This window comes from Cervus elaphus, chromosome 23 (assembly GCF_910594005.1).
Source record: "Cervus elaphus chromosome 23, mCerEla1.1, whole genome shotgun sequence".
In the NCBI taxonomy this organism is placed as follows: Eukaryota; Metazoa; Chordata; class Mammalia; order Artiodactyla; family Cervidae; genus Cervus; species Cervus elaphus.
The window spans coordinates 51,269,075-51,287,319 of NC_057837.1; the positions used below are offsets into that span (position 1 = coordinate 51,269,075).

Sequence of the window (18,245 nt, forward strand, 5' to 3'; positions counted from 1 at the left end):
GTTTTCCCCTTCCTATCCCCCCTGATGCCCACCACCAGGATGCACGTGGTGACTGATACTCAATTTGGACAGCAGTCTCCATTCCCCACTCACCCAAGCCACTGCAGGGTCCTGAAACACTGAGGGGCAGGCTGGCTTCTCCCAGACATCAGGACCAACCCCCAGGTTCTGCTTGCACACCTCCCGGGACAGAGGAAACCCACCCCAAGACAGCTGGGAACGCTTACTGATGGTCTTTACAAACCCTGAGACCTCAGGCCAGACCAGTTGAGCCATCACCTACATCTGGTTGAAGGGAAGGCAGTTCCATGGAATCTGCCAGCCCCAGGCAGTAGATTGATTGATTGATTGATTTTTTAAGATTTTTTTAAATAATGTCTGAGATTTTTTTAATGTTTAATAAGAATGTCCCTGACGGCTCAGACAGTAAAGAATCTGCCTGCAATGTGGGAAACCTGGGTTTGATCCCTGGGTTGAGGAGATCCCCTGGAGAAGGGAATGGCAATCCACGCCAGTATGCTTGCCTGGAGAACTCCATGGACAGAGGAGCCTGGCAGGCTACAGACCATGGGGTTACAAAGAGTCGGACATGACTTAGCGACTACACTTTCACTTTCAAGAATTTTTAGCTGTTTCTCAAATTGTAGAGGAGGAAACTAAGAGGAAGAGATTTACTGAGAGTTCAGGTAGGCTGAGATTGAGTGGATATGGTTGCCGTGGAATAAAGAAGACCAAAGTAAGGCAAGCCTTATACTTCCATCCCCCTTCACCTCCCTGGGCCATCTCAGAGATGACTTGCCCTATGTGGGTCATCAGACAGCTCCCTCTTCGTCTGTACCAAGCCCCATCCACAGCCTCCTAACTGCTTCTCTGGTGCAGTAGGACAACAGTCTCCTACACAGAGCATCTAGGCTTTTCCTTTGTAATCCATCACCCAGGGGCATGTCCATGTGCAGAAAAGGCTCAAACCCTCAAGTTGGCCCCTTTCTTTTAATTAAATATTTTTAGGATTATCCTTTTTACCCACCTGGTCTTGTAATCCCCATGTTGACTCTAAGTAATAGCAGCCATAGCAGACTCTTGTATGGCACTTGGTGTAGGCAGGCCCTGTTCTCACCAACTCATTCGATCCAATTCACAAGCCTTTGATGGAGGGGCTTTACTATCTCCATTTTGCAGATGAGGAAATTGAGGCACTGAGATCAAGGAACTTTCCTGATGCTACATATGTACTGAGTGAGGTGTCCTTGTCCACAAATTTCAGGGTCACACATGCCCTCCCCATGTGTCCCCTTCTCCCCCATCCCCTCAGGGTCACCACAGAGACTGTCAGCCCCCACCTCCAACTCCTAGAGGCCATAACCCCAGCCCTGCTTACCCGCAATAATCTAACCCTGGGAGCTCCCTTCCTACCCCATTTGGATAACCTCCTTCCCTGGTATTCCCAACCCCAACCCAGAAGGCCCCTTCCAGCACCCTTCCCTCAGGGAGCCCCAGGCCCCATGTTTGGCTGGGCTCCAGGAGGACTAGGCAGTCTGTGATTTGTCCTTTCAAAAGGCTGCTCTTCCTGCAGGGCTAAGAGCCAGGAGGCCCCACGAGGCAGCTCAGACCCAGCCACGTGAGGCCCCTTCCCTTCCCGCTGCCCCAGGCCTGGGTGACTCAGAGCCTGGCAGCTGCGGTCACCACCCTTCCCCAGGGTGTGAGTGCTGGTGTGGGCAGGGTGGGGGAGGAGCCAATCCTAGCAGCACTGCTTGGCATCCACACAAACTCCTGTGTGGGTTGGGTGGGAATGCTTCTTAGCTTCTGTCTCATAACCAACTGTCTCTTTTGAACAATAGGCTGAGTAACTTTACATTATCCAACATTCTCTCAATGCATGAATTTCAAGGCTGCAGAACAGCAACTTCTCCATCATTGCTCAACTTCCCTCTCCTGATTGTTTCCAGATTCCACATTGCTACAGACCTTCTTGTCTAAACATCCTTCCTTTCTGTACCAACAGTTTTATTGCTTCTGGAAAGTAGGGTGCTTGTGTGTTCAATCTCAGGGATAAAGACTTCTAAAAAATCATTAAGTTTTCTAGATGGCTGTGAGCTGTGGTCACTGGATGGACTCAAGCCAGTGACCTACAAGCCAGTGACCTAAAGAGTCAATTTAACTTTTTAAAGAATCTGACTTGAGAAAAAATTAAGACTAAGATTAGTCTTTCAACATAGGAGAGTCAGAAAACAGGCTGAAATTCCTGCTACCGCCATACCACAGTATGTAGGTGCATGCAGCACTGGACAGTGAACAGAGCTCTTTGCTATAAACAATCACATTTTCTGGTTAAGAGAGAAATGAAAATTTACCAATCCTAATGAAAATATGGGGCAACAAAACTCTCAGACACAGCTGGTGGGAGATAAGTTGGTATGGCAACCTTGGAGAACTATGTGGAAAATACACACGCTATGATCCAACAGTTCCACCCCTGGTATAGTTCCATCACATTTTCAAATAGTCTCAAATAATCTAAGGGCAGAATGAAAATGTTCTATATCTTAATTGTGGTGGCAGTTACTAAACTGTACATTCGTCAAAACTCACAGAAATATATACACAAAAGAGTAAATCTTCGCTTTAATTTTTAAAAGATTTAAAGACTAGGGAGGGACTTCCCTGGTGGTCCAGTGACTGACTCCATGCTCCCAATACAGGGGGCCCAGGTTCAACCCCTGGTCAGGAAACTAGATCCTACAACTAAGACCCGGTGCATCCAAATAAATAAACAAATAAATGCCAGGGAATTCCCTGGCATCCAGTGATTAGGACTCCGCTCTTTCACTGCCATGGCTCAGGTTCAATTCCTGGTTGGGTAACTAAGATCCTACAAGATGCATGGCAAGCCCCCAAACCCCCAACATTTAAAGGCCAGAAGAAAAAAAGTAGAACAAATAATTCAATTTAGGAATATATCCATACAGTGAGAATAAACTATTAGTAAAAGAAACAGGATGGACCTCAAATCATTATGCTGAGTGAAAATACTGCTGCTAAGTCACTTCAGTCATGTCCGACTCTATGCTACCCCATAGATGGCAGCCCACCAGGCTCCACTGTCCCTGGGATTCTCCAGGTAAGAACACTGGAGTGGGTTGCCATTTCCTTCTCCAATGAAGGCAAGTGAAAAGTGAAAGTAAAGTCGCTCAGTCGTGTCCAACTCTTCACAGCCCCGTGGACTGCAGCCTACCAGGCTCCTCCGTCCATGGGATTTTCCAGGCAAGAGTACTGGAGTGGGTTGCCATTGCCTTATCCGGCTGAGTGAAAATAGTCAGACACAAAAGTATATGAAGCTCAAGAACAGGTAAAACTAATCTACTACAATTGAGGTCAACTAGTGGTGTGGGTAACTGGGAGAGAGCAGGAGGAAACCTTCTGGGATGCTGTGTGGTACCTTCTCACATCTGTGCCCTATGTTTAAGATATGTACCTTTGAGGAAATGTCAGTCTTTCCCCAATTTAAAAAGAAAACATTTTTTAAATTGTCATTGCAAATGACAAATAGCAAGCAAATCCAATGATCCCCAGCCCCTTGATTCTGTCAGGTCTAGCACAGGCTCCTGTGTGACTCTTAAAGCATGTGAGTAGGCTGCATGTGGCTGCTCCCAGGCTCCTAGCCAGAGGTGGGAATTCCTGCCCTGACTTGGCATAAGCAAAACAACCTTTAAAACTGGCTGACAGCCCAGGATTTTAAACTGCTTCCTTGCCTGATCCACCCCTCTTTTTGATCATCCAGGAATAAAGTTATAGCTTCTCTTCCTGGTAGGGACTGCAGCACCTCTGCCCTATCCTATGAAATTCCCAGGACAGGGAGGTCTTGGCCCAACCCAAATTGGAGAGGTGAACCCTAGCACCCTGTCTACCAGGCCCAGGCACCAAGGCCTTCTCTGAGGGAAGACTCTTGTCCTCACTTGATCAAGGTCCCTTCCTCTTGTTTCCCCTGCAAAATGAGCTAAATGTATGACCTGGTGTGCTTAGGAGACACTAGGTAAAAGTGTCTGGGGGCAGACTAAGTGATCACAACCGACTATGATGGGTTATGAGCGGGGCAGAGGTGGCCACAGCTGACAGCGCCTAGCTCAGTCTGGGCGGTGTTAAGACACTCCCCCACATTGCTTTCTCCTCCCCCTGTGATCTGATCCACATGGCCAGGGTGGTAAGAGGACGCTTAGAGCAGAAGCCAGGCAGCCTAGCCCCACCTTCTTGCCTCGTAGGGAGGTGGGAAGGTGAAGAGTGAAAGTCCCAGGCAGCTGGAATACCTACTCTGCTTGTATCTGCTGTGTGGCTTGGGGCAGGTGAGTGCCCTTTGAGTACCCAGGGGCCTTCCTCCTCATAAAACCAGGTCACTTGAGCACTCAGGGTGGGGCAGGCAAATCTCAGTAGAACTGTGCCCAGGGCTCACTCTCTCTCCTCTCCCTCTACTTCCTCTTTCTCAGGGGTCTGCACAAGTAGTTCCCCTTTTCTGGGACAAATCCCCTCGCCCAGAGAAGGCTGGCTTGGTGCCAGCTGCCTGCTCAGTGGAGGGGCCTTCTGGGCTACACTTCCTGAGTAGAAGCCCAGCATCCCCCAATATCATCCCTCCCACCTATTGTGCCCTTGCAGCAGGCTCAAGACCAAGATTGAAGACAAAGGAGCTTAAGAAACTTAGGGTCGGGGGGGGGACAAGTTAGAGACAGGGTAAGTGTCCTTTAGACTCAGCCTAGGACTCTCAAGTCCCTTCTTCCTGCTCTGGCAAGAAACAGCCTGTTTTCCCATCTGCAGAATGGAGTAAATAATCATGGCAAGGTAGAACTTTAACAAAAAGTGGGAATGACACTTGACATGTTGTGTGAGCACTGTGTGTCTTATAAGTGTCTTAGTTGTACATTTGCAAAGGAGCCCCTACCATCATAGCTCATATTTGGGTTGGTGTGGGGGAGAGTAGTTTGCTGTGGTATTCCAAGGGGATTTCCTGACACATCCAGGTTTCTGGTTCTCCCAGATCGGCCCTTTCCCACTCTTTTACCTTGACCTTGGCACTTCCTAAGTGGTGGAACCTTTGCTGAGTGCTGGGGATAATGAAAGTCATTTCCCTAATAGAGCAGGGAGGCTTCTGGGAAGCATTAATATTTGAAATTGAATTTGAAATTGAGAAATAACAGATTGGGGAGAGCATTCCTGAGCGTAATATTGCAGATGCAAGGACAAGGAAATGTGAACAGCAACTATGGGGGATTTAATTCAGCAAGAGGTGAGGAATGAGGCAGGAGAGGGTCTAGGTCCTAAAGGGCTATGAGACTTTTAAGATTCTGAAGACAATGGTGAGCCACTGACAGTTGTAGGGAACAGACTTGATGACATCATTCTTGCCTTCTTGGTGCAGAATTTAGGAACGGAGGGCTAGTTTAGGAAGGTAGACCCCAGAAGTGCTTAAGAAGCCAGATGAGGGAAACAGGGAGGCTGAATCCAAAATCTTGGCAAGACTTGGGAAGAGGGTATGAGGCCACCTCCCCAGGAGTCTTCCAGCCCCAATCCGGTGACTTGCCTCTGCTGTATTCCACCATTAGGGTCTGCCATAGTCTTATTAAGGGCTCAACAGGATACAATGCTACTTACTCAACTTGCTCAGTGCTTTATTGAACCAAGACCCTTCCAGATGACTCAGCAGAGCCTTCAAGAAGCCCTGCCCATTTCCCAAGATTCAGAATCCAGAGGTGGCTGGCCTTAGTTTAGCTGCTTCCATGACATTTCCTTTTGAATATCTCCAAATCTTAAAGTGTAAAGATATTGTCCACACAGACAGGCACATGTATACTCCTGCTGCAGGCAGTCACGCTCACTGAAATGCTTTCAGTTCAGTGGTTTGTGGACAAGGCATTGTGGGTCTATGGCCATCCATGCATCCACCATCCATCCACACGTCCATTCGTCCAACTGTCCGTCCGTGACGAGACAGTAGCAAGTTCTGACATGGGTTCAGGCCCCAGGGTTCACAGCAGTGAGGGCTAGGTTTCCAGTGGGCTCAGGATGCAGGCCTTAACCCTCACCCAGGGGCCTCCATGGATAATAACATCCCTTTCCGAGCCACAGAAGCCAGGCCCAAGTGGGTTATGAATGTTTGTATCTTTAACAACTGGACAGGGAAAACCTAAACCTTAGCCTGTAACTATCCTGAGATGGAAAAAAAGAGAGATCAAACATACAACTAACACTGAAACAGGAAGGAGGAAGAGCTCATGCCTGTGCTAGAGATGTTCACATGGAGAGACGGGAAGGAGAAAGGGGAGTGTAGCACACATACTTAGGAGTGTGTTAGCACCTGGGACACAGTGCTAATTCCGAGGGTAGCAGTGGCTCCTCCTAGGAGGCTGGAGCTTTCTCTCAGCCACATACATATAAACAAAGCTCTTAGAAAAAAAGAGGCTTTTCCGAATACAGGAAGACAAAGGGTTAACCTAAACAAGGAAGAAAAAAACACCAAAAAGGCTCCTGTTAGACACAAATACTTCCTTTGAGCTAGACTTAATCCAATTTCACTTAGTCAGCAGGCTGGGCTCTCCCGGGGTGAGGGTGGGGGTGTCACTAGGATTTGGAACATGACTGGAGTGAGACAGAGGATCAGGGCTGGTGCAGACAGACAGGACGCCCTCACTGTCTTTTCCCTGGACAGCAGACCCTCAGCCCCGGAGACCACAGGGCGGCTGATGGCCAGGCCGCACAAAGCAAGGAAGGCGGGTGGGACAGTTGCTGGCCCTTCACTGGTCCTGCAGGCGGCTGCAGAGCTCTCGCCGGCTCCGCTCGCCAGCCCAGCTGCGTGTCTTGAGGCGGAAGGTCTTCAGTTCATCCTTGAAGTCCTCATGGTTCATGGGCCGGTAGTCTTGAGGCTCACAGAAGGTCTAGGGCAGGATGGGATGGGGCAATCAACATGGGGTACTGGGCAACTTCAGGGAGGACCCCGTCCTCCCTTATCCGAGGGCTACTGCCTGGTCAACCCTTTTCCCTGTAGCCCAACCCTCCCAGGGAGGCTATGGCCACCCCCATCCGTGGTACCGGGTGCTGTGGGAAGAAGTCCTTGTAGCCGCCTTTGAGGATATACATCTCAGGATAGTAGAGGCTGGGGTAGTCATTGGAGGCTCTGTCTCGTTCCCTGATGAAACGGCACCTGGGACCAGTAGGGATTCGGGGGTGAGAGCAGGGTGTGCAGTGGGATGTATCAGGGGACCTGCTCCCTGCACCCACTCCTCTGGGAACCACAGAAGGCTTGAGTGCAGGAATGTCAGCCACAAGAACACTTTTAGTTCAGTCCGGCTAACTGGGTCCACAAGAGGTTGGGGAAACAGAAAAAAGCAAATCAAAGGGGCTCTGTGTCCTTTGAAGACAGTTACACAATCTCTGTCCGAGACATTTCTTCTGGGCCAGGAAAGTGGAGGCAGAAGGGAGACAAGTGAACCAAGTTCAAGAGGTAAGAGTCAGAAGGTCTGGACAAGGCTTGGTGAGGAGATGGAGAGAGGAAAGAACAATCGAACCCTGGAAGGGTCAGCATCACTGAGGACTGGGACAGGGCCTTTGGATTTTAAGGACACCATTGGAGAGGTAGAATTAGGTTTTGTGGGGATGGCAGCAATGGACAGAGGGAAGATGGGAGGCCTGATGGAAAGGATGAGAGGAGACAGGAGGACGGTGCCATGCACGGGGAAGCAGGGATAAGGTCTGCTCCAAGCTCCAAGGTGAGATAAGAGGCCCAGGTCAAGGAGGGACCAGGGCTGGGCTCGTGCCTCTTGGCCACTGGATGGTTCCAGCACCCGAAAGCCGAAACAGGGAAGGTGAGGAGCAGCACTCGCTGGCTGGGCGGAGCCGGGACTCACATGCGGGGGCCCCGCTCAGATGAAAATTCACAGTGGAAAATGAGGATGACTCTCTTATCCAGGTTGCAGGGTGTGATGGGGCTCTGCAGCAGGAAGGTCTCGGCATCCCGTTCCAGCGGCAGGTTCACAGCCGTCTGCCAGAGAAGCAGAGGTCAGGCCGCAGGTGTGCGCGGCGGACCCTGCCCTGTGCGGTCCCCATCTTTCAGATGAGTGACTCCACCTCTTGAAGGGCAGATCCTACCCCAGGAGAGGGCGCCTCCTCTGGGCAGAGGAAGGACAGAACTGGATGAGTCTTCAGGGCCTCTCCCGTCACCCTGACTCACCTTGATGTGCCCGCCTTCATACTCATAGGGGTATCTGCAGTCGACAATCACAAACTTCTCCACGATGTGGCTGAACTTGCCTGTCAGCAGAGCCACCACCTGCAGGAGGCCGCGGAGGTGGGTCCCAGCGGTTCAGGCTGGCAGGCAGGGGCTGACCCAGCGCTCGTAGCCTGACTCCAGGGGAGGTTAACAAGCAAACAGAAGTCCCAAAGGCACCGAAAAATAGCTCATCCCTGCATACCATTTCTGGTGAGATGTATTTGAGGTCTTGGTGTTTTCCATCCACAGTCTGTAGGAGGAAGGCCTGAAGGGAGGGGGAGAGAGACAGTGACATTGGCAAGAGCAGGAACCTGAGAAAAATGAATTTTTCCTCAAGTCTGAAAGCCAAACTTGCTTGACTTTCCCTTTTTTTAAAAAAATATTTATTTATTTGTTTTATTTGGCTGCATCTGGTCTTAGTTGCATGGAATCTTTGATCTTCACTGCTGCATGTGGGATTTTTTGCAGCACGTGAACTCTTAGTTGCACCATGTGGGATCTAGTTTCCTGACCAGGGATCCAACCTGGGTCCCCTGCATTGGCAGTGTGGAGTCTTAGCCACTGAACCACCAGGGAAGTATCTGCTTTGATTTTCAAATTAAGCTCTGGTTCCCAGAGCAACCAAGAAGTGCCTCTGGGGTCTGATCCCCAGAAAACAACCTTCCAAGGGGAAATGAAGGTGGGGAGCAGAGGATATGAACCCTTCATGCCTCCTGCCCCCATGCTTTGCCAAACAGGCCCCAGGAGGCTCCAAACAAGATGGAAATCTTCTCCAAGGTGGAGATACCATTGATGCCCTGGACAGGTTTGAGAGGAGATCAAAGAGAGCCAGAGAGAGGAGTCTGGGTGAGAATACAGGATAAGATGCAAAGGACAAAATGAGGGGCTTCTGGGAGAGTGGGAGTCACTGAAGTAGTTGCTGCATTCAGGGGCCACATGGTAAGGGACCAAGCCTCCTGAGGATCCCACTGCTGGTACCTTGGAGTAATCCCCGATCAGTTCTCGGTGGTCACTGTCCAGGATATTCTCAATCTCGTCATGACACAGAGACTTTGAGCGGAGAATGCGGGCTTTCTGTGAGGCAAGTGGCAGCCAGGGTCAGGGGTGAGGCTGTCCCCTCAGTGCCCCATCTGGTTAATATCTCCCTTCCTTGCACCCTGCCCCCCTCTACAAATCCAGCTGAGAAGGGCTTACAGGGTGGACTTGGAGGGTGGCAGCCCAGCCCGGGGGGAGGGTACTCACAGGTTCCTCAGCCTCCCGCAGCTCCTCCTCTGGAGGGGTCACGCTCCTTCTCCGCTTGTTCTGTACAGGCAGATCCCGGTCCTGCGGGCGCTCCAGCCTCTTGAGGATGGGCCGGATCACACCGCAGGGCATGGACGGAGAGCGGAAGAGCCGCTGGCACTTGCTGTACATGATGAGGTCCTGGCAGAGGCAGTAGGTCCGGGGTCAGCGTTCCTAGCCCCTGCTTTCCATCCCAGTCTCACTCAGAGGGTAGGGCCCCACCACTCCCAAGTTTTGAGGGGCCTCTCCAGGGGCTCACCTGTTCCTCCTCCTTTTCTGAGGTCTTGACCAGTGGGGCGCTAATGAGGCTCTCCATGCCTGGGGGAACTACATCATTCTCCTGAGGCCAGATCAGCAAGGGTATGGTCACACTCGCAGGCACAGGTCCAACCCCTAAGGCCCCGAGTCCTCCAGGGCAGTTTTCCCAGTTCTCCCAGCAAAACTCCAGGCCAACCGCCCTTGGTGACCCTGCTCACACCTCCACACAGGGCAGCCCCCAGGACCAGGAAACTGCAGGGCCCCACTCGCCGGAGGGACTTGCGTAGATATGAGAAGCATGGCGATGCAGGAAGACCAGTCTTCCCTTTGCCCTGCCCATCCACCCTCCACTGCAGCACCAGCCACTTCCTCTTCTCTGATTGGCCAGAGGTCAGGCTGTGACTCAGTTACCTCCAGTTCTTCTTCTGACATTGAAATGAGGTCATAGTCTTACTGTAGGAGCTCAGAGCTTACCTCTTTCAGGAGATCTCAGGAGGGGAGAGGCAGGGGCCCTGACAAGGCAAGGCTGTTTACCTTTAAGTCAGTCTCCAGGATATCCACGAATCCATCGTCTTCCTCAACAGCCCCTGTGGAGGGGGTCAGAGAAAAGTGGCATCGGGCCAGGGGGATCAGCTCCTCTACTTCCATCTTCCGCTCAGGGGTGAGACACTGCATGGGTGACGAACAGACAGAGGAGACTCAACATGGGGCCCTGAGACAAGTCTCCACCCTAACCTTCTGAGAAATAAGATTCCCACTGCCTCAGGGCTCAGGATCACCCCCAAGTTCCCCAGGCTGCCTTCACAGGCACCTGCCCTGCGTGCATGCCTGCCCTGCATGGGTCAGCTCTCCTGGTATACCATCAGGTCGGGAGCCGAGCTTGGCCTCTGGGCAAAGGCTTCTCTGCGGCTGGCCCACTCCCCAAGAGCACGGGAGTGGCTGGGATGTGTGGGTTTCCCCGGCATCTTGAAGACAAATCCATCCTGTGGGCAATACGGAGGGGGGTGCATGATCAAATGCCAAAAAACACTCCAGTGAGCCCCCCTCTCTCCCTGAAGTGCTTCGACTCTGGCCTTCTGGAAACGCACATTCTCTTTGTCCTCCCCAGAGCCGTGGGCAGCTTGGTCACACGCCTCACTCTTCCTCCAGGTGCCAGACGCTTGGGAGTTGGTGATGTTCCGTAGCACAGGACTGTGGCCCAGAAGCCTCCCCTAGAGAGCCAGGAGGGCAGTAGGTACAGAAGGCTGCATTCCTCAAGTGCCAGCCCAGGCCCTACCTCCTCCCATCCCAGCTCCAACTCCCCCAGCTCCCATAGCCAGACAAGGGACCCCCAACTGCTTCAAGTCCACCCTCTGAGAACCAATCCAGGTCCCTCCTGCCCCCTACAATCCTGGCCAGCAGGCCCAAGTCTCCCAGTGGGCCTCAGAGGACACTCACCGGCAAGGACTGGAAACGTCGGATGGCAAACTGCTCACTGCAGAAGGAAACAAGGACACCTCAGGGCTGGAGAGTCAGGCTGTGATGGAGAATATGCAGGGTGCCCTCCACCACAGAGCCCCGTACATCCTGGGGCCTCTACCACCCACACGGGGCAGGGGAGCCTGTGCAGTGAAGGCCAAAGCACTTACTTTCGAATAACTCGGCTGGCTGCCTGGATGGCCTGTTCAAACCTAGGACAGAGAAGGGTCCCATTCAACCTAGGTCTCCTCACAGCCCATTGCCTATCCCCAGCCTTTGGTCCTCAGTCCACAAGGCCCAGGGGAGCCTTGTGGCCAGGGGAAAGAGGAGGTAGGAAGAATGCAGCACCCATCAGGGCCCAGGTATAGGGGAAGAGGGAGATAAGAGGCAGCCTGGGATTTTAAAAGCTGCCCTAAATGGAAGAGGCCCGAAGAATGGCAGTGACAGAGACAGCTGGGGTAGGTCTCTGGGTAGCTGAGGAGTTACCAAGGCAACGGTCTCACCAGCCTGCCCACAGGCCTTCCACCTGTATGCAAATCACCTCAGCAGGGCCATATGGCTGCCAGGAAAGGCATTCATCCATCCCATGACAGGCCTTGTCCTGAAAATGGGGGTGTCTCCAGGGCCTGGATACCAGCAAGGCAGGGCTTCCCTCCCCTTGTGTGGGATAGTCCTGGCTCCTCCAGGACAGGGGCCTGGTTCAGTGTGCCCCTGGATCAGCCCTGGTCTGCCATGTCAGACCCCCTAGTGACAAATGTTCAAGGTCATAACCTCTCCTCCCTCCTGTGGAATTTTAGGACCCAGCCTCTGTCCCACACCCCTCCCCCCTCCTGCCTTAGAAGAGGCCAGCAGGCAAAGAATTCCAACAGATGTTCTTTCTGAGCCTAGCTATGTTACTAGGGACCACCTGCCAGGCAGGGCTTTTGTGTGTCTATGTGTACACACACACACACACACTTCTTTCTGTGTAACCGTTAAGGCAGGTGCAGTGTTGGTGGTGGGAAACTGAGGGCTAAAGTGTCAAGAGGATGGGCACCCTCCCTGCCCCATCCAGGTGGGGCAGGGTGGCTGTATGCAGCCAACCTGGCACCAGGATGACCAATTTAATTGGCTTGGTTTTCAGTCTGCACCTGGGCCCTAGGGGTAAAGCAGGGACAGCTCTGTGTTATCATCAAAACCCAACCTGCGGTCCCCACACCACCACCCAATGCTCTCCCCATTTCCTGTTTATGAACAAACCTGCAGCCCAGCCCAGTCTGATCAAAGGCAATGGGAGGAAAGAGAGCCACCGCCCTAAACCCAAATCCACAGTCCCTCAGCCCAGGCTGGGGATGCCTGCTGTTCCCAGGAAGGCCTGACAGCTGCTCTCCCTGCTGGGGCCTGAACAGCTGGATGGAACAGCTGTGCTCTGGAAGGTACTACTCATGCCCCACAACCAAGAAGCAGAGAACTGTGTTGAGCAGAGCCCCCCAACTTCTCCACTCTCCTTCACAAAGGGCCTGGTCCAAGGGTTGGCCAGCGGGTGAAATGTCACTGAAACCAGTGGTTAGTGATAGGAGGGCCAAGAGCCAAACCAGCTTGCAGGAACTGTTTTGTTTGGCCTAGAGTAAATTAAAACCTTTGAATTAGTTGGACCATATTTTAAAATTGTGATAATTCACAGGAAAAAAAAAAATGTGTATAGGCAGAAAGGGCACATACAGTCCTGTATTCCCGCAAGAGGCTCCCTGTGGCTACTGTTCCTTCCACCCTGGTCCTGAACCCATTCTAAGCTGCTCCCATGATAGTAGACCCTTCCCTGAGACAAGCAGAAATCCAGTACATGGGAAGGTCAATTAATGCCCCTATATGAGGGTTCAAAGAGGTCTGTCTGCTCTCCAAGCTCCCCTAGTGAGTTTAGGGTGGAACTAAGATTTTTAAGGGCAGGTTCCCCTCCTTGACCATGTGGTCCCTCTTCTCTACTCACGTCTGCTCTGCCATGTTGGGGTCCATAGGGCTGGGAGAGTCCATGCACAGACCTGAGAGACAGAGTGCCTTGGTTTGAAAGTGGTGGCATTTCCTGCACACTTTTCCCTACCATGTCCCAACCCTATTCAGAGAAGGGGGAAAAACCTGTTTTTATCTTAGGTCTTGATACAGGTCCATAGACCCCAAGGGCTGACACATTGCCAAGTTACACAGGGCTCTATCCCCTATTTACTATGGAATCACCTATTACTATGGAAACTATAAAGCCTAAAGTTTAGGCTTTAAACCAAAATTTGGCTAAGCATTTTTCTTGAACTGATTTAAAATAATTTGTTCTAGAAGAGATTACAGCTTTTAATGAAAGTTAAAGCTGAAGGCAAGTGAATGTTATAAAATGACAGACTTTCAGCCTAATTGCCTCCCAGGTTGGGCTGTGGTTTAGGACTTCTGCACCTAGTTTTAAATAGTAAGATCTCACCTCCCTGGGAAGACCCCACCCAGCACCCGCCTTGCTCAGCCAGTCTATGCTGGGTGTGGTATGCCCCACCAGAAGTGAGCAGGGGGAGGCTGCTGGGGTCCCATCAGGTTGTGGTGAGGATGTTAGTCTGATCAGGAGGGAAGTGGGGAGGCTCAGGCAGCCCCCCAAACTCCCCTGGCACCCCTGGGCCTCACCTGCATCAGAAGATTCAGAGGACTCAGACGACAGGGAGGATTCAGACGCCCGACGGGACAGGGATAGGCATGTGAGCAGGTTGCCTACCTGACTCTTTGGGGTCTCGCTGGGAAGGGAGCAGGGACCCAGGGAAGGAGAAAGGTAAATGTGGGGCTCAAGGGCTGGCTGGCCCATGTTCCCACCAACACCGCCAGCCCCCCCCAACCTCTGAAGGGCCCTGCCAGTCACTGCACTGTCCCAGGGAGGTAATGGCATCAAGGATCTACCCTCTCTTCTCAGGCCTTCTACAGAGGCCCTAAGTGTCTTCTCTTTGTTGATTGATTAAAGGTTCTCCTGGGTGCAGGGAATGTGAACCCAGGGCAAGAGCAAGGAGGTGGGTTGGACCATCCTGGGGAATGGTGGGGCAGCAGACAGCCCTAGAGGGCCATCCCCTAAATTCTTCAGGTCCCTGCCCACCCACAAGCCTTTCTGGAGGAATGGCCAAGCCTTTGGTCTTTATTGCTTCAAGGACAACCCAGCCTGGAGCTGCAGACTTGCTCAGGGAACAGGACCAGTGTTTAACCCCTTTACCCCAGGAAAGAACTGAGGATGGAGGGAACAGGACCACCCTCAAATTCCCCCTCCACGCTCAGGATCCCCTGCCTGGGGCAAAATGGTGGAGATTTGAGCCAAGATTAGGGAGGCAGCATGGTGGAGGTGGGGAAGAGGGTCTCCAGAGGCTTGTGGCAGCCAAGAACAAGTCACTTGGAGGGTGTGAGCAGCACAGCTTGGTCCTGAGCCCTGAAGCAGGCTGTGTCTGGGATGCCTCTCCGTTCGGCACCCATGCCGGGTTCCCGACAGGCCTGGGACCAAACCCTAGTGCGGGCCTCCCACCCCACTCCGAGCATCCCTGGGGCCCCCTACCTGCCGAGCCCAGCGAGGTGGTGCATAGTCTGGGTGAGGGTGGTGACCGGCGAGGAAGCGGCCGCGCGCTCCGGAGACCCCAGGAGGCCATGAGCCCCCAGCCGGAGGCCCGGGAGGTGGCCAGGACGCTGGGCGCCACCGCGCATGCCGGCCGGACTGAGAGCCGAGCCTGCCACGAGCTCCGGCTGGGGCAGCTCCATCGAGGTGGGGCGGGCGGGCCTGGCGTAGGGCGACCAACAGACGCCGGGCACAGCTGGCCTGGACGAGGTAGGGAGCCGGCCCGGGGTGGAGGGGAAGGGAGGGAGGAAGAGCAACGGGGCAGGAGCGAGAGAGGAGAGGGAAGTGGGGAGGGTGGGGAAGGGAGGAGGGATACGGGGACAGGCCACCAGCCCAGGAAGCCTCTAGCAGAGGCTGCCACCTCCACCTCCTTATATATTCGAAAAATAACAGCGGCCGCGCCGCCGGACGCCGCCAATGGGGGCGCAGTAAAGAAGAGAGGCGGGACAGAGGGCGGGGCCAGTGTGGTGGAAGGCGCGGAGGCTGGACCACCCCGGCCTATCCCAGTTCCAGGCTTAGGGTCGGGTGGAGAAATCGAGGAATTAACCCTCGCACTCCTTCCCAGCCAAGGTTTAAGGAGCCGGGCTTCTCAAATTCCGATTCTCAGTATGTGGTTTGGAGCTACCAACCCCCCACCCCTAGCGAATAAGGCCTCAGGAGATACAAGAACTTCTTAGAGTAGCCTCAGAGGGACCCCGCCCTTTAACATCACTTACAAGTACCGGCTGGCATCATGAGAGCCTCCATTCCAAGAATCTGCGGAATACAGTTGTGCAATGCGGTCTGTGTTCGCCGTTCCACTTTACCGACAGAGACGATGAGGCGTAGAGAAGTTCATTAACTCGTTCAAGGTCACATGATTGTGCAGATGGTGGAGTGGAGATTCACCCTAGGTACATCTACTCTCCCAGCTTCCCTGACCCCGCGACTGGCAGCTCCTGGGGCGGCCCCCAGAGTAATTCCCACGGGGAGCCCCCAGTGCTGGAGGTGGACCCGCGGTGGGGGCCGACACATAACTAGACAGTGTTTCCGGGGGTCCCCGGTTAGATGTGATCCCAAGCCGCCCAGTTTCTTCCGGCAGCTCCAGAGGAGGCTCTGATTGGTCTAGTCGTGAGTTTTGGCAGTGAGGACAAAGGAGGGTGTCAGCAGTCTCAGAACCCAGTTATGGAATGCCTATTGATGATTTGGCTAACTTGGTGCCAATGTTTAATTGGTGTTTCTTTGATCAGGGAGGCTGAATTTGTCACTAGTTTTAACTGAGCATCTTCTAATTATCTGATCACCTGCCAGTGAGCTTGCTGTCCTTGACTGTGGTGGGAAGGCTGCACTCAAAAGCTAGTGGGGAGTAAGCTGTTTTTGCACCCCATCTTCCCAGGGAAGAGGTGGCCTCCAGCTTATCAGGTCACAGCTCAAGAATGCTGGCACAGTAGCAGGGGGTGGGAGGGGGTGGCAGAAAGGAGGGCCTGGCATTGGGGACTGGGGCAGGCTAGGAGAAACATGGAAGAGGGAATGAGAAGACCCTAGTCCCATCTGAGAGGGATGAGGAGGGTGGGAATGTGACAAAAATAGATCATGAACCCCAGACAAATCTTCAGGACTCTTCCCCAGTTACTATAGTGAATGTGTTGCATATTCTTCCCGAGTTTAGTCTAAACAGTCCTAACCAATAGAAACAATATGGGAGACACATAGGTAATTTAAAATTTTCTAGTAGGCACATTTAAAAAAGTAACAAGAAACAGATGAAACTTTAATATTTTATTTAGCCTAATATATTGTTTTTAATTTCAGCTTGAGAACTTTTTAATATTTTTAGTTATTTATTTGGTTATGCAAGCTCTCAATTGGCGCACTTGGGATCTTGGATCTTTGCTGTGGCATGCAGGATCTTCAGCCATGGCATGTAGGATCCAGGTCCCCAACCAGGGACCAATACTATCACCCCTACACATTGGGAGTGTGGAGTCCCAGCCACAGGGACCACCAGTCAGTCAGTTCAGTCGCTCAGCCATGTCCAACTCTTTGTGACCCCATGGACTGCAGCACGCCAAGCTTCCCTGTCCATCACCATCTCCCAGATCTTGCTCAAACTCATGTCCATTGAGTCAGTGATGCCTTCCAACCATCTCATCCTCTGTCATCCCCTTCTCTGCCTGCCTTCCATCTTTCCCAGCATCAGGGTCTTTTCCAGTGAGTCAGTTCTCATGAGGTGGCCAAAGTATTGGAGCTTCCACTTCAGCATCAGTTTTTCCAATGAATATTCAGGATTGATTTCCTTTAGGATTGACTAGTTTGATCTCCTTGCAGTCCAAGGGACTCTCAAGAGTGTTCTCCAACACCACAGTTCAAAGTCATCAATTCTTCACACTCAGCTTTCCTTATGGTCCAACTCTCACATCCATACATGACTACTGGAAAAACCATAGCTTTGACTAGATGGACCTTTGTCCACAAAGTAATGTCTCTGCTTTTTAATAGGCTCTCAAGGTTTCTCATAGCTTTTCTTTCAAGGAGCAAGCGTCTTTTAATTTCGTGGCTGCAGTCACCATCTGCAGTGATTTTGGAGCCCAAGAAAATAAAGTCTGTCATTGTTTCCATTGTTACTCCATTTATTTGCCATGAAGTGATGGGACTGGATGCCATGATCTTTGTTTTTTGAATGTTGAATGTTAAGTCAGCTTTTTCACTCTCCTCTTTCATTTTCATCAAGAGGCTCTTGATTTGCTCTTCACTTTCTGCCATAAGGGTGATGTCATCTGCATATCTGAGGTTATTGATATTTTTCCTAGCAATCTGGATTACAGCTTGTGCTTCATCCAGCCTGGCATTTTGCATGACGTACTCTGCATATGTTATATAAGCAGGGTGACAATATACAGCCTTGACATACTCCTTTCCAGTTTGGAACCAGTCCATTGTTCCATGTCCAGTTCTAACTGTTGCTTCTTGACCTGCATACAGATTTCTTAGGAGGCAGGTCAGGTGGTCTGGTATTCCCATCTCTTTAAGAATTTTCCACAGTTTATTGTGATCCACACAGTCAAAGGCTTTGGCATAGTCAATAAAGCAGAAGTAGATGTTTTTCTGGAACTCTCTTGCTTTTTCTATGATCCAACAGAAGCTGGCAATTTGATCTTTGGTTCCTCTGTCTTTTCTAAATCCAGCTTGAACATCTGGAAGTTTTCAGTTCATGTACTATTGAAACCTCACTTGAATAATTTTGAGCATTACTTTGCTAGCGACCACCAGGGAAGTCCCTAATGTAATGGGTTTTTAAAGTTATCATATCAACATGTTATCAATATAAAAATTGTTAATGAAATGTTTTACATACTTTTTTTCTGATACTAAGCCTTCAAAGTCCAATGTGCATCTTACACACACAGCACATCTCAATTT

At 51.7% G+C, this 18,245-nt stretch overlaps 1 protein-coding gene across 4 annotated transcripts; it reads right to left on the bottom strand.

Annotated features, from left to right (window-relative positions):
• Window positions 1–5,637: 5,637 nt before the first annotated feature.
• On the bottom strand, window positions 5,638–15,879 carry CDC25B (cell division cycle 25B). Of its 4 annotated transcripts, XM_043884147.1 has the most exons (16): window positions 14,790–15,472; window positions 13,886–13,992; window positions 13,212–13,263; window positions 11,416–11,457; window positions 11,225–11,261; window positions 10,876–10,998; window positions 10,648–10,770; window positions 10,322–10,456; window positions 9,789–9,869; window positions 9,491–9,670; window positions 9,227–9,322; window positions 8,451–8,513; window positions 8,210–8,308; window positions 7,887–8,020; window positions 7,072–7,183; window positions 5,638–6,917 (listed from the first exon to the last, which is right to left on the bottom strand). In XM_043884147.1, exons 1-16 carry the CDS (start codon window positions 14,987–14,989, stop codon window positions 6,777–6,779), a joined length of 1,725 nt encoding a protein of 574 aa, XP_043740082.1. In that variant the 5' UTR covers window positions 14,990–15,472; the 3' UTR covers window positions 5,638–6,776. The 4 variants fall into 4 exon arrangements, with proteins under 4 accessions (XP_043740082.1, XP_043740085.1, XP_043740084.1 ...); XM_043884150.1 differs by lacking the exons at window positions 13,886–13,992; window positions 14,790–15,472 and adding an exon at window positions 15,563–15,879; XM_043884149.1 differs by lacking the exon at window positions 13,886–13,992 and having other exon boundaries at window positions 14,790–15,467.
• Window positions 15,880–18,245: the final 2,366 nt, after the last annotated feature.